Source organism: Gymnoscopelus microlampas, assembly GCF_963454915.1.
Source record: "Gymnoscopelus microlampas genome assembly, chromosome: 10".
NCBI classification, from domain to species: domain Eukaryota; kingdom Metazoa; phylum Chordata; class Actinopteri; order Myctophiformes; family Myctophidae; genus Gymnoscopelus; species Gymnoscopelus microlampas.
In genome coordinates, this window is record NC_139947.1 from 22,515,859 (window position 1) to 22,532,352 (window position 16,494).

Genomic DNA, 16,494 nt, shown 5'->3' on the forward strand with positions numbered 1-16,494 from the left:
AATTGTGCCTGAATGAAATTACCTTGAGTCAGTGCCCCAGTGCATGGCATAGATTTTTGCCAGATGCCCCCTCAGCGTCCGTCTAGTGCGCATCTGAATTCGGCCAACAGGGTCGACGTTAGCTGCGATCTGGAGACGTTGAGAGACAGACAAAATTACTTTGAGGCAACAATTTTTATAAATCATAGACCTAGTGTAGTCAGACCTCCTGTCCCAGTGGCCTTGACCTAGTGTAATATAACCCAGTCAAGTAGTTTTGCATGTTCAGAGTCACCCACAGAAACAAACATTTGTATTATTTTCTTTTATCCCTGTGGGAACCTAAAAAGCATTCTTTTTTTATTAAAAATGACATTTGTAGCATTTTTTGCCATTTTTAATCCTAACCCCGAAACTTAACTCCTAAATACCTAATCCTAACCTCAACCTTTCACTTTTGTAACCTTGGCTCTAAAATCTTTCATAGCCATGAGAATGACTGTAGTGCCCCAGGAGACCAGAGCAATATCCCCACACACGGTCAATTTTGACAGGTCTTAATATCTTGGCGGGGATTTTTGGTCCCCACATGGAGACAGACAGACAGACACACGCCACCAATTGTATGCAAAGGATGCTACAGCATCCTTTGATATAATACAACTCTGAATCTGATTCACGCATCTCTAATTTATACAGTAAAACAACAACTTTAATTTAGATGAGGGTAAAATGGTACTGTTGCGATCTGTTCTGTCAAAATTGTTAAATAAATACGGTCCAGGCATCTTACCTGAGTGAGGGTAGCATCAGCGCACGCTTTCCTGGCATCCTGAAACACAGTGACACAATCACATCACTATCTGTATGAAAACGACCTTAGCACAGGGGTCATCGTAGCTAGGCCTGTCACAATTATTACATAATTGCCTAGTCACACAAATATTTGGGTTAATCGCAATTATTTAGCATACCTGGTAATCATCATAATCGTTTCTATGTTAAAAACATGTCAGTGTCATACATTTTCAAACATAAATGGAAATAGCAGATTCAAAACGCATTGTGATGCGGCACGTCATATCTGCCCTGAGCTAGTTTCCAAACCTAAAAAGGCAAACAGAAATGTGATTTTTACTCCATTGTTCCAATGTTCAATGCCAAGAACACAATTAAATCGTCAAGTAAAATTTCATGACCGTGACAGCCCTAATCACAGCTGTCAGTTTGGACCTGGCACCATGGAACACCTAGCATGTACTGGGTTCCTCGTCCCATCTGAGTCAGCCTAGTTCCACATCCAGCAGGGAATGCATTTTAATCACTGATGACGATGAAGTTTCAGCCCTGTGCCTCCGAGGACGTCACTTTTTTCTGACCTCAAAATAAATTCTTAATTGCGATAAAACAATTAAAACTTGACAGGTGTAATTATGAGTTCACAAGGTATGAAGTCCATTTTACGTACACAGTAAAGCCACCAGTGTCATTTATCCAATTATAATTGAGAGTGTAACAAATGGACCCGGTTAGATTTTTGTACACTCGATTTACTGTGCACCTTTACATGTGGATGTTAGCAACCAATTGTCATCAGATCAAGAGGACTAAGTGGCCTGTGATGGTGAACCAAAGCTGTGAACATTACAATGCCAAGTCAATTTAGAAGTGCGGTCTAAAATTTGCACCAAAAAAAGGGGGTAAACTGCTGAACAAAACCAAATGGATAATGTGGATCTCGGGTTCACATGGGAAAGGTGTGGCTCTAATGTGGATCTAGGACTCCATGTGGCCAGCCTGTGACATCAGTCATGTATCAGTTGTCTATGACATACAACACCAATTAACATGAACACTGCTAGCTTATCACCCACCAAGACACAGGAGCTTGTCTGACCTGACGCAAAGCCTCATCTCCCGAGCTGTGAAGCTGCAGTACCGTGACCACTATTGGAACACTGCTGCTCCGCTGCTACCTTTGCTTATAGTGATATATTTTATCCGTTTTAACCAGAAATGCTTTGCCTGCGCTCGTGGCAGTATGTAATATCTAAACAGGTTTTAGATGTATATTGAGGGTGTAATATTTACTTATTACTTAACTAAACGAATTCAACACAGCCGACTAGCTGAGGCAATAAATGAAGATGCTCTGTGAAATGCCCGCCATCATGCAACAGAGGCCTCACCTTACTGCAGAGCATTCACAATCTGCTCTGGGTACTGTATATACACACACAAAAGCAACCCAACAATACAGCCTGAAGATGGTCAAGTGTCTCACAGCGTATGGCGAGGTTGTTGATCAGCAGGTTAGTAATAACTTTCTCACAGCATAGCCAAGCTGTTGATTAGCAGGTTCATAACATAGTAGACATGTAAAAATGAAGGGGAATAGTAGAAAGTTGCATTAATCCGTTAGGATTTATTTTATGTATAAATAAAATAAATTAAAAAAGTTAAAGTAAATACCTGTATCACCTAGCAACACGTCTTTATTGCCAGTCTTTTCCTAGCAATAAGTGTTTATTGCCAGGAATAGACTGGCAGAGCCTAGTTAAGATAAGTCATGCGGACATAGACAGCAAACATGAAGATATGTACAGTAGACCAGCCAATCAGGGTTTAAGCTAGAATTTCTTTTCTCCTTCTACCCCTACCGCCTTCAATCATTTTCACTATTAGATATTCAACTGGAAGGTGCATATTTCTGAATACATCACTGGTCAATGAACAATAGTTTGTGTCATCATAGGGGGGTAGGCCACACGTTAACACTATACTCACTAAGGGCATTCAGTAACGCTACATAAAAAACATACAAAATAAATATAAATGTATACCTTGTAATTCATAATTTTACTTGCGATGCAAAAACAATTTGCTTAATTTATGCACATCATGCTTAGATTAAGTTGTTGCATTACTATAGAACCCTTTAATGTGAGCTAAATCAATTTATGCATGCTTAGAACTCAATCATTTGTTCTTGCACTTGTCAAAGGTTTGCACACAAACTGACTTAGAAATATTACTACAACTTAGTCGCACCATGTACATCGATATGGGTAAAAGCAAGCATGAACAAAACAAAAGATGACTTACTCTGATCTGGTTCTTGAGTTGCTCGGCCTCCGTGCGTAGCTGGTCCAGTTCGCTCATTTTCCTCTCCTAATGGTGTGCTTCGCTCCGCCGCCTTGACTCTTTACTGATCTGGGGGAAGAGAAGGAGAGAAGGATGAGCTCAACATGACCTCAAACACAACTTATTGCAAATCTATTGTCAATGTGTAGTACACAGGCAAGTGGCCTACGAACCCTGGTAGAGAACACAGCTGTTAATAGATTAACATGAGAGAACGTGCAGGTTTTATGCTTTATATAATGCTTGAGATTTCTGACTCTAAACAAAAAACGCTAATCAATTTTAAGGTTAGCTTTTCCCCCATTCAAAAAATATAGCATATATAGCCAAGGTACAAACGTAATGCGTTGAGAGTTTGTATATCGGCTATTTTCAGTATTTTTGTGCAATATTGTTGTACAATGACATTTGTTAGAACGTAATATAGCAAGCGTTCCAAATTGCAGGATTGTATGCCCACAATTGTGCTCTGCAAAGCCAACACTTTCTAAAGAGCTCAAGACTTGTCCTTGCCAGACAGATTTTTTTATCTAGCAACTATGGAGGGCATGATTACTCGATTTGGATATCAGCATTCGAGTAATCACATTTCTTCTATTTCGCAAAACTTAGTTATACATTATTTTTATTATATTTTGGTGATATGAGCATTGACAGCAATATCATTTACATGGTTAGAATTCTCATACTGATTCTCAACACATCATTCATTGAACAGTTTAATAAAACGTTTATAGCTATATTGTCAGCTGACAGGATGAGCCTTTAGTGTAACCAGATTTGAGAAAAGCATATCGGTTCAAAAACATTAATAGCATTTTCACTTGGATGTTCATTTCAGACCGTATTCTTCCATTTTATTTATGCAGAGTATTTGAGTACTCGATTAGGTGTGCAACAGTTAATCGAACTAATAAATATAATAGATTATAAAACAAAAAACGCTAATCAATTTTAAGGTTAGCTTTTCCCCCATTCAAAAAATATAGCATATATAGCCAAGGTACAAACGTAATGCGTTGAGAGTTTGTATATCGGCTATTTTCAGTATTTTTGTGCAATATTGTTGTGGTAAATCATAAATCAACTGATTTAGACTATACAAAATTATTTCATGTCGATTCACATATATACATACATACATATTATATGTATGTATATATGCATATCTATATTATAGATACACACATATATATATATATATATATAACAAATGATCTTGACTATGTAAATTACTTAAAATGCCCATGCAACTGCATCCATAGCAACAAGCATTCTGCAGTTTTGCGTTAAGGCCATCATTTTGAAGAAGTTGTACAAATATTTTTTCTCTTCCTTCCCCAACAGCAGCAAACTGTTTGACAAATATCTCGCCAACACTGATGGCCATTCCTTGACTGTCGCTGCAAGTTGCAAAAACCACACGACAAGCATTGTATGAAACATACTGCCGGAGAGGTTGACTAGGGCTTCTTCGTGTGAGTGGAACCCACACGTAGTTCGACCAGCGGTTTGTTGTCCAAGGTGCTCAGGTGAAGTTCTCAGCTCTCTGGCCCTTTGGTCAGACAGGCCTCTAAACTCCCCTCCACCAATGTCATCCCTGTAATCCTGGGACACAGTTGATTCAGCTCCTCCAAGACAAATCCGGTTAAGACAAAACCTGCTGATGATCCTGAAAGCAGTGGCCATCCAGCTGACCCCAATCCTCTGGTCAACATGCTTAGCCCCGACACTTTCACTCTCCAGAGAAAGGCGACAAAATGGAAAACAAATACTGAAGTGTACCTTGGTGGAAATGTGTGGCAACACCGTGAGAGCGGTCGCTTCCTGGCTTGGAAGAATGTCCGTTGTTGAGGATGGCCTGATGGCAACAAAACCGCCGACGAACACGGCATCAATCTACCGGATGCCAAACATGCCATCAATCTATTGGATGCTGAACACGGCATCAATCCACTATTCCAACTACCCGCAGTACAGGTACAAATGAGGACCTCATCACAAGCCTGTAAATAATAATTACAAAATGCATGTACATTACTGCCCATTCTCAGGCCTTTCTAGTTTTATCAATGCAATAGTTAATTATTTTAAATGACGTCAATTTAAATCCATTAGAGTTTCTACTACAAAAGGACTAGATCGTTGTCCTTTCTTTTGTCTCATTCAACTCCAAAGAACCCCACAATTGACTATTTTTTTTTGACTACATCTAGTCCTTACCTCCCTCTTCCTCTTGAATTTTCGATATGGGTCCTCTGCCCTGGGGAGTGTCGACACCTACTGAACGAAGACCTTGTCCTTGAAGCATCTGACAGTCTCAGCAGCTATCTGTCACCTGATTGGCCAGTGGGGTTAAATGGGTCTGCATCTAAGCTATGCGACTTAAACCTCTAATCTTGTTGATAAAAATGTCCCATGGTAATATTGCAGGCCATCTTCTCAGTAATGAGCCCTGACCGTCAGAGCCAGTTTAACTGACCACAGTGTTCTTTGAAACAAAAGCTATGCAGGCAGGTAAGCATCTTCCTGAACAACAATGGAAACACAACAGGGGAAAATACCATACCAATTCATAACCCTTGTGCATTTGCAAAACATGCATGTTCCCAGAGGTAAAATGAAGGCGCTCGTCTAAACAACGGATTTAAGGCTTGGGTTATTCGAGTGCAAAAATGGCAATGCATCCCTCAAAATCCTTGACCTTCACTCCTCCAAACCTGATGGCCACAATGGCCTCCCCTAAGCTCTCCTGAAATAAATCAAACTAATGAAAACCAAAATGTGCCTATGTCTGTCTTTTCAGAGCACAATGACGCAGCTAGAGGCTTTGACGTGTTAACAGTTCCAGGTGTGCATGCAATTATAGTGTGGGCAGAATGCTGAAAGTAACGCATTGTAAAAGCGAGTCTTCTTCATGTCTGGTCTTTAAAACTTGTTCTAGCAGGGCACCAGACTAACCTTTTTCACCAGTGTCCCAGAACCGTCCCAAAATACAATGTTAACCATCCCAAAGCAAATATAATCATTTTAATTTGCTGGTGAAATATGTGTGGCAATCCTTAAAATGTTTGTATTGTGATTTGTCGCTACAATAATTCTGCCAGCCAGGGTTGCAGGAGTAGGAGGGAGTGTGGGTGTCATACTGTATACGCTAAAGAAGATTTACCATGTACGAACGAGTCTTGGAGGAATTACGGTAATGCCTGGTTTAGGCTTCGTCGTACGACGGTGTCGTGTGGTGAACATAGCAGACGTACAAGCTCACAACGCAGCATGCTGTGGGCTTGCAGCGTGACACTGTTGTACGACAAAGGCTTAAAGCGTAAATACATAATCTGAAGGGAAACCCGCTCTGTACAAAACACCAGAACAATAAATACTGGTGTATTAAGTGTATAAATCTCCCCCGTACGTGAAGCATATAAGGAGGGAATCCCCCCCATTTTGAAAAATGAATTTTAGGCCCTGTGCCCCTTACAAATCTTGGCGACACAAAATATAAAACAGCCCTGCAACTAAAATGGCAATACATGGCTCAATAAGTACCAAGAAATATCTGATGGATATGAATGACCAAATTACAAGTCTGTCTATTGGTGATGTTTGTGATATTGCTTTTACAAGGGGGACTGGGGGGACTTTGCAATGGTCGGCAGAGGTGTGATATAGAGAGTGGTCTCTTGTGTGTCAGTGGTGTAGTGTGTTAAAACCGCTGGCAGCCCCACAGACACAGCGCCTGTACGATGCTGCCTTCTCCCTCACTCGGCTATTTTTAGAGTGGTGGTGGAGGAGGAGGAGGCGGAGGCGGCGGAGGAGGAGGGAAGCAGACTTCACATTTTCCAGCCAGGCCTATCGGCTCTGACATCTCCAGCACAACGCCGTGACAAGGAGAGAGGGAAGTGAAATTTGACTCCACACACATAAACAGTGTTTCATAGGCATTTCTTCTTTCTATATGGTGCTGAGCAGGGCAGGCTAATGAGCCTCTGGATATTAAAAAGAAATGACAGTAACTGTTCTAACTTTCAGCTAGCCGTTGTTTGCCCACTTAAGCCTTATTTCACACTTTGCCATACAATGGTGTTGCGTGGGGAAAATAGACGATCTATGCAGATATGCCATTTCTGACCATCGTCTATAATGACTTTCCCAAAATAGGGACGTCAGATTGAACAGACTACGGAGATCAGATCGACTACAGTTGGATGATTAATAATAAGGACACAGGCACATTTCATGAATATGTAGTGTTGACTGTTGACTCGACATCAATTCACAACAAGGGCCTTGTTCGCAAGACGAAAACGGCGGAGGGGTTTGGGGTTCAAGGGGCTCCGCCCTGTGATGTAAGGCAGGGAGGCTGGAGGCGGGCAGATAGGAGAAGGTTCTGGTGCTCAGGAGGCGAGCTTGAGGACAGACGTAGATTAGCCTAATGAGAGTGAACAAGCAGAGGACGATTGGGAGGGGAGCTACTAATTAACCCCTTGGTGAAGGGGAGCAAGGCGTGGTAAGCTCCACAGCTTTACAACAGGGCCCAGTGGAGCAAGTGCACCACCCACTCACCTTGATGGGGGCTTCTTAAGGTAACGGGAAACAAGAGGCACACGCCAGCCTCATTATGAGTGGTAGAACGAAGAAAAACACAGTTAGGAAGAGCACGAAATGAGATGAGGGGAAGGCGATATTAAACCACAAATGGGCAACCGGTGATCCTAAACGTTTAGCTTTGCCAAACTTCGAGGCAAACAGTCAACAGCCAACCAGCAGCGGTGAACTTTACAGGAAGCAGAGATGCTGCACGAATCTGGGTGCAGCAAAATCTGGGCATATATATACATATACCATAGAGAGTAAACAATGTACACCACTAACAATAAAAGAAAATGTTATCACATTCATTAGCCACAAATTCCCTGATCAGTCAGTTTTTTCATCCAACAATGTGACGGTTAATATAATAATTTAGTCCCCTTTATAGTTTTTGCGATGGGTATTTGTATTTGTCAAGGTACATTTGTATATACATGAAATGTGTCCTCTGCATTTACCCTTCCTAACTATTAGGTGCATTTTGGACGCTAATGCAGCATCCGGGAAGCTGTTAGGGGTGAAGTGTCTTGCTCAGCAACACTTCGACATACTGGATGGGTCAGGGAAGCGAACTGGCAATCTTTTTTAGATTAGCAAATGACTCCTCTTTTCACTCACCTAATGCTGCCCTATCAGTAGTCAATGATGACAAATAAATGGACACACTAAAAGCGCTTTCAGGATGGGATGGATTTTTTAGATCAGCCAAACAGGGATGATAGGATGCTGCTGCTCACACCCACACACACTCCTGAGAGGGGCGGGGAGGGGGGTCTTAATAATTAAAGCCCTCCTGCTTCCATACCAGCTGCCCCACCCCTCGCAGTCCCTTCCTTCCCTTATTGCCGGTTCATGCTGTCTCTTCTTTTGCAAGCAGCACTGCATCTCCGGCTCCTTGGGAGTGGCATTTAGCCTAGCCTGTGGTTGGTTCTCTGCTCCTCGCAGCCCACGAGGGATGGTGAGCAAGTCAGTCGATATAGCTGCCTGTGTGTGCTAGTGCCTCGGCTTGCTACACTGTGTCAGCAGACTGCCTCCACCTCAGGAAATGCAGCGCTGAGTCTCTGAACGGGCGTTTCTTCTAGAAGGGCGTTTCCGCTGCTGCTCTCTCTCTCTCTCTCTGTATCTTTTGTCAAAAACACCTACCGGAAGTAGCAACACTGCATCCTTCCAAATGTTTTCTTTGGTTTCTACAAACAGCACTGCTGCCGCATCTGCCAGTGGCAATGGTCCAGCTGGGCTCTGATCCAGACCACACAATCCACTGCAACACCATAATAGGTTACATGGGAGAAACTGACAGGTAGGCCATTAGACAAATGTTTTTTTCTTTTCCCGCCCGGTCAGATGGCCGGCGAGGTAGCAACATGGCTGATCGGCAGGAGGTGCTGCACCAAGCTCTGTGTTGCAGCCAGAGGCAGACTCGCACTCTGTGGACCAAATTAGGTCATTCTCGCTCCCAGATTAGGCCTACTGCTTCACACTGCTGCACTGACACTATGGAACTGACTTGATGCAATATTGCCATCCAGGACCTCCATGTGCTGGCAGGATGTGAAAAGTCATTATTTGTGTTGAGCTATTGGGCGTACCTGACTGGTGATGGGGCTAATGTCATGACAGGTGCAAACTTGATATTGATAACTGAGGAAAGGAAACACTACGATAAATGGCAATTGGGGGTGAAACATATGCTACATGTACAGTACCTGGCCAATGTGGTCCTTTACTCCGAGTTCTTAGAATAACAAAAAGGTATTTTAAACGTGATAATGAAAGAATTTTAAGCTAACCAACAAATATGGTCTTTGATGGTTATAAGTAAGACATGTGTGGAATGTTCCCTTTAAAAATCTAATATGGAGGTGGTGGACTACTCCCACTGTAAGCACTTTGACCATTAACATGAGTTACTTGCCATAAATCATAGCCCTCTCTACACCGCAATGGATTCTACACAGGTTGAGGTTGGCAATTATAAATTATTGGTGAAAATCTGACCATATACATATTCAATCATGCAGTGCAATTGTCAAGAATATTTTTCTGGTCATTTTACACCATGAATGATCAGCTAATTAAGCATCAACATGCCAGTGTACAGTATTTACAAAAGCCCTGCACTTATATGCCCTTACAATTATGGACACACTTCCTTTAATGGCTTTACAAGAACCCCATTTCTGTAATGCGAAATGAATATCTGACTAGACCCTAAGAAGGTATCCTGCAGCCGAACCAATAAACATGAACTGTAAGGAAAGGAAGACAGCATAACGGCATCCTGCAACCTAACCAGTAGATACCAACCGTAAGGAAGGAAGACAGTATCACATCACTGTTTATGACTTGAAGATCAGCCACATCCATCCTACCAGTTTAGGCTTAATGTTGAGAAACCAACACCTAAACCCCCCGTCCAACTTTCCCTCATACCATTACTGATGGGCCCACTAAGAGGTCAGTTGAAAGCTAATGAGATACCAAATGCCCCCATTTCCCCTTTCATTTATAATTATCCAAAAAACACCATCAAGAAAAATGAAAGAAACAAAGAAAGAAAGAAACTTGCACATAAAGGTTACCAGGGAAAAAGAAAAGTTACACAATTAAGAACAGGGGACACCTGCTTTTGCTTGATGTACAACAAACACGTGATGTCAACCAAAATAAGTGAAATATTTTTAATGAAAGACATATCATATGTAACGTTGCTAGGAACTGGAAGGGAATGAAGTGCACCACATATGTAGACACACTGTGCCATGACAGCGGAGCCAACAACACTGCAGAGCTCAAGACCCTGATGCTAGACAGGAGGGTGTGGAGGGCAGCAATTCAGGAGTCCAGAGTTGATGTTGGCTAGTCCGCACTCTTGCATCGCTTCGCATGTAGCGCTGCAGAATAAGCCTGCCAAAATACATGCTTTGAGTGATCATTTTGCTGATGTATTTACTTCCCCCACCAGGGGGGCATGCTGCAATGCAACCAGATTGCATTGCAGCATACAATGGAGATCGTCGGCACACTGAAGCATTCTATAGTTTTTGGTCAGAACATTTTCAAATGTTCAAAATAAACTGCCTCAGTGGTCTGCCTGATAACCATGTGATAACAGGACAGGGTGGTCATGTTGTAAAATCTGTTCAGTGAAAACATGGCAGATTGTGGCAGCTTGTTTGCCTCCAAGCCATGGCCCTGGGTGGGGCTTCACTTCCAGGCTTCTGATGCAGTAGGAAGGGCTTTTACAACAGCACTCAACCATCCCTTCTCTTCTGCTCCTACAGCCATAGTGGCACAAGATATACAATATTTACAAGGCATCAGTCGCCCTCCCCCCTCTTCTCACTCAGCTGGAGGATTGAGGTCACTCCCCCATGAACCCCACCTCCAGTCCAGACATGCACTCAGGACTTCATTCAATCATTTGTGTTAACCAGCCTAAGTTTGCTTTTTTGCATTTCGCAAAATAGTCAATTAATCAAGTAAATTCTGGACAATTATATAGTCTAGTAATATAATCCTAATTATGGACCAGTAAGTGGGCTGCTCTAGGTGACTTCTCAATTGGTCCGGTGCTACAATTTAAGTTGATATATTTTGTTGATAATAAAACGGGGTGTGCCAATTGTGTAGGGTAGATAGAACTAGCGGACCAACTTCATTAGGCCTACAACAACCTAGGCTCTGACTTGACTAACCTTTTTCACCAGACACAAATTATGAATAGCTTTTTAGTATATTGCCATGTGTTAATATTACTATATAATACTATCGATTTTCAATGACTTAGATCATCATAAACAACAAAAAGAATATTAGCATAATTTTGAGTGGACTGAAGGCGGACCTGCTGTCCAGCGCGAATCTGCCAACTCCAAAACGCTCATTGTTCAGGAAACGAAAAATCTAAATATACGTTTTTCAGGAAATGAAGAAAACCTTATATTTTTAAAACAAAGCAATACTGCCTCATCAAAGTTGGTATAGTGACTTTATATATTGTCAGATACTTGCATGTGTCATTATATTATCAACACTTTACCCAAATCCAGCGCAAGTGGAGTTAGTAGTTTCATACGAGCAGAAATCAAGCTGAAATGGAGTTAGGAGTACGAACAACAATAGCTCCACTCGCTGCTGAGGGCGAGGTTTCTAAAGGGTATAAATTCCTAAAAGCTAACAATGGATCTCCAAGCTCACAATGCATCACAACAACGTGTGAATTAATGCCCTGATGCCTCATGACACTTATTATATAGGCCTACAATAATAAACAGGACTTTAAATATTACAATCACTTCTGCAAAGAGGGGTTCAGAGTTGGAGTTGGAGTAGAACTAGCGTGACAGAAATGATATGAACTCCTTTCTTCTTGTCACATTGCTCTCCTCATTAAACACTTCATAGATTTTAGAAATATAATTACTTGTTTTCATAACATTAGCGTCAGTGCTAAGTTTGATAAACAGGTACACTGCATAGTTTTAACAGACTACGGCGAGAAAAACCCTGCCGTTTAGTTTGTTTATGTGTTGCGTGCTCCTCCTCTCACTGCGCCAGCGCGCTCTGCCTGTAGGAGGAGAGGGGTGGGGGGGGTTGCGTGGTGTTGACAGACAGTTTGAGGATCCAATGGAGTTGTTAGGTTTTTTCAGAGGCGCTTTTTAATACTTTTCATTGGTTCAAACATGTTTTTTTTACACAGACGTAAAGGGTGTTCAATAGCGTTGTTTGAAAAAAGCTGAAAATGGAGTTAGCTGGTTCGTTCTGGGCACCGACGATATGAAAATTATATTGCTGTTTAGACACAGAAATACTGTGTGTGTGTGTGTGTGTGTGCGCGTGCGTGCGTGCGTGCACGTGTGTGTGTGAGAAATCTGCAGCAGGCCCTCTGTATACAGTGTCGGTGAGAGCTGCTCTCTCTGTAGTATCGTGTTACAAAAAGTAACTGATCGACAAGCCAACGTTTCACATTGTAAGCATTGATAGGTTGTAGATATGTTCTTTTTTTGACACGTGACTCCCTCTAAGCTTACGACAGTACCACAACTTCCCTATGTCCACTGAAAATGTTTCTTATTTCCATGACTTTGTACACTTAACTGTTAAGCTACAGCTTATTTCTTATTTGTTCATTCTTCAGGACATAGCAGCAGCCATAAACCTTTGCCAATGCCATCCTAAAAACAATAGACTCATTAATCATTACCTTGATTACAGTTGGCTGAACGTCCTTCACTGGTATGTATTTTGAAGAGATTGAAGATTCATCCAACCTACTATGACCAGTTATCAGAGTTTGTATTATTATAATTTACGTGGTATGCGACAGTAAATTTGAAAGCTCCAAATGAAATCATGCACGCCATGCAGTTTCGGAAACTAATATGAAACGATAAAAAAAATTAACAGAATTCATCCGACTCATGTTTGTCCTGAAACTAAGGTAGAGTGTACTAAAAGCATGACCTGGTTGACATACCACTCATAATGCACGCACGCGCACACGCACACACACACACACACACACACACACACACACACACACACACACACACACACACACACACACACACACACACACACACACACACACAAATGTTAAACAAACAAATAAGAGCACATGCATGCAGGCTGAGCTGTATATAAAAGCAAATAACCTACATAACAGTGTGCATGCGCATGGCGTGCATGACCGCACGCACACATTTACTGGGGGTGGGTGGGGGTGTGGGAGTGCTCCACTGTGGTCTACCCTACTAATGCAAGAATAGAAGAGCAACTGGATAGACTGTGTGTGTGTGTGTGTGTGTGTGTGTGTGTGGCTGGTATCTAAGGGGAGCTAAGTGCTGCGGGGAAGTGATGCATGGTGAATGCAGCTGAAACACAACCAGGTCACAAAGAGGGCCGGGACAAGAGGGCTGACCGTCCAGTAAGAGGAGAACGTTGAAGTCGCTTATGGCCATTTCTTAAAAGCCCCTACCCTATCCGACTCACTTTGTGTGTGTGTGTGTGTGTGTGTGTGTGTGTGTGTGTGTGTGTGTGTGTGTGTGTGTGTGTGTGTGTGAGAGAAAGAGATACACACACATATGCAGAAACTATGCCACAATGTATCTCTGCCAAATGGAGTCCCAACAACAGGGCAGAGGTCGAGGGGAGAGAGAGAGAGAATCAGTGAGAATAGAGAATGAGGTGGAGAGACAGAGGACAGATCTCTCCGTTTCCCTGTGTACTTACTACTTATGGCAGAACAAACCAATTCAGACACCCAGACATGGGAGGAACCGCTTGATGTGTTTCATGCTCATCCTGCACATGGCCATAAACAAAATATTAGGCACGCCTCTCACACGCTGAGACACACAGGCGTGTGTGTGTAACATCATCTGCAACACAGCCCTGACCTGGCTACAGCACATGTCCTGATTGACATAGGTCGGCCTATTCAGCTACTAACTTGATAAACATTATGTGGATTCCAAGCCCTTCCCAGTCATTATTCTGAATACACGGCTTTTCAATTTGCCCAAATTGCTCCGACTTTGTGTTATGCTCAATGACATTTACGTCGAGCATATGATGTAACATATAATCTGTTCTCGTACAATGTGAACAGAATTCTTCATTCGGCTTAATCTGGACACGGGGAAGACCTAGTCACCAGCTTGGTCACCAGTCTGAGGATTATAGGTGGGATTCCAAATCCTTACATCTCTGCAAAAGAATGTCTGAAATGAAAGAGAACAGCCTGGCTCTGCAGCCTATATTGCAGCATTGAAAGTAGAACAGAGTAGATTTGGATCAGAAATCCTGGGGCTACAAATGACTTGACACAAATCTATGTATGATGGGGTTCCTGCCAGTGTTGAACAATTCAATTGGCATGAAAATGCTTTTTTAACTGTAGCAATTTCCACAATTCAAATGGCTGCCCTTGTCCTAAATAGTGTCCCAGAGAGCATCATCAAAGACATGCAACTGCTATGTATAATCTCTGGCTCGGTGCACTCATTGGGCAAAAACCTTGTACAAATCTTCCTATTCATTTTTTTTTGAATAGCCTCTCTCTCTCCCTCTCTCTTAATATTGTACCCACGTTTTAAAGCTGAAATAGTATTTGCATAGGGAAGTCTGCTCCCAAATGAATTACAGTACCCAGGGTAAAAATAAGTCCAGTATGTACATTTTGCTCAATAATATCATGCAGTATTTACAAAGCTCCTATTGCGGACTAATATTTCCCCATATCCAATCCCTTGATTTGCACCTCCTACTTATCTCATCTATTCATTGAAATGGATATTCAAATCAAGTTCACCAAAAGCCAAGTAGGAAAGGGCCACAACACTGAAACGAATACCTTCTCCATCAAAACTCTAAAACTAAACATGGATTCACTTGTTCATAACTTAGAATGGATTTCAGTTGTACATATAAACTAAAATAATGATATTGGAAAAACTGTTGGTTAAAATATCTGTGCTTCTACAGCAAAGACATCCACAATTGGGAAAGATTGACCACCCTTAACCCAAATCTATCAAGGCAACTTTTCATTCATTCATTCATTCATTCATACAACCATTCAAGGAGACCTCTTTTCATCGGACCACATAATCACAATACAAACACCGGCACTAAAGATAGAGCTGCAGGCATGCCGACAAAGGCTCCAAATAAAACATGCTACACTAGACATATATGAATCCATGTGACGTCACAGCACAGCCATTGAAATGGATGAGGAAGGAATCTCTGTGCTGCGAGGGGAGGAGGGACTGGCCATTTAAAGGCCTCTTGCAGGAAAACATCGGTGCTCTATGTACAACATAAAAACCTTTCCACGCCAGTGGACCTGGGTCCAGGGGCTTTGTGTTCGAGGCCAAGACCTTGCCTTTTCCTGGACAATGGAGCAAACAACCTAAAAGCTAAAAGGAAAAGTAATGCACTGTCGACTGGGAAGAAAAGCAGGAGTTACTGTGCTCCTGTAATTCAATTAGAGGATTAATTAAATGGAGCAGCCTAGTGTTAAACCCTTGGCTGTGTCTCTCCCAACAGTATAGTGGGCAATATGGAACTTACTGTATTTTGGTTGTTGTAGTTGTGCCTTTCACTCAAAAATGTGCTGCATAATTTAGTCAAACAGGCCATATGCATGCCAAGCGTACTCGTCTTAAGACTTGGAAACCTTTCATTCCGGGAAAGCATCCGTGTCATTTTAGTTTTCGCTATAGCTATAGATTTTTTAGGATTTAGAAGCCGTTTTTAGAATCGGCCTCAGGTCTAAATGGGTACAATTTTGGTGATGACAACCACAGAAAATTACAGTACATTAGACGATTTTAACTAAATCACTAAGATGTTATAAAAAGCTCTATAATGTGCAGCCTACTGTCTGCTCGTGAAGCCCTGTAGCACGAGCAACAAGGGCGGAAATATTAAGGTAGCTCTCCACCACACCGACGTTGGTGGCGGTAAGTGTTGGAAAGAGTCTGTTGCCGAAAATCTGCTGTTGCGTTGGGTCGCAAGTTGTAGGAAGCGCCGAAAGCCGACGAGCAAGCTCGGTCAGCTTCCGACCATCGGATAAGCAGCAGGCTTGTTGAAAAAGACGTCAAGCCATAGGCTATTTTAGCACCATAGTAGCCGTCTGTTGGTGTCGGCTATCAGGTGCATTCAGCTACTTTTTTTCACACCTTCCAACCGACTGATCTCCCAACTTCATTCGACTGCCAGTCTGTAGTAATCTGTCGTAGTCTGTTGGGTGGTGGAGAGCTACCTTTA

General features: G+C 42.2%; 1 protein-coding gene across 1 annotated transcript in view; it reads right to left on the minus strand.

Annotated features, from left to right (window-relative positions):
- The window catches only part of LOC311054384 (guanine nucleotide-binding protein G(I)/G(S)/G(T) subunit beta-1-like), a 40,104-nt gene that overhangs the window by 12,127 nt on the left and 11,483 nt on the right, over positions 1–16,494 (minus strand). Inside the window, exons 2-4 of the mRNA XM_084070304.1 lie at positions 3,085–3,192; positions 773–811; positions 23–129 (exon numbers count right to left, since the gene is read on the minus strand). Of these exons, the coding sequence (XP_083926430.1) occupies positions 23–129; positions 773–811; positions 3,085–3,141 (203 nt within the window). The 5' untranslated portion in view covers positions 3,142–3,192. The remainder of the gene's footprint in view (positions 1–22; positions 130–772; positions 812–3,084; positions 3,193–16,494) is intronic.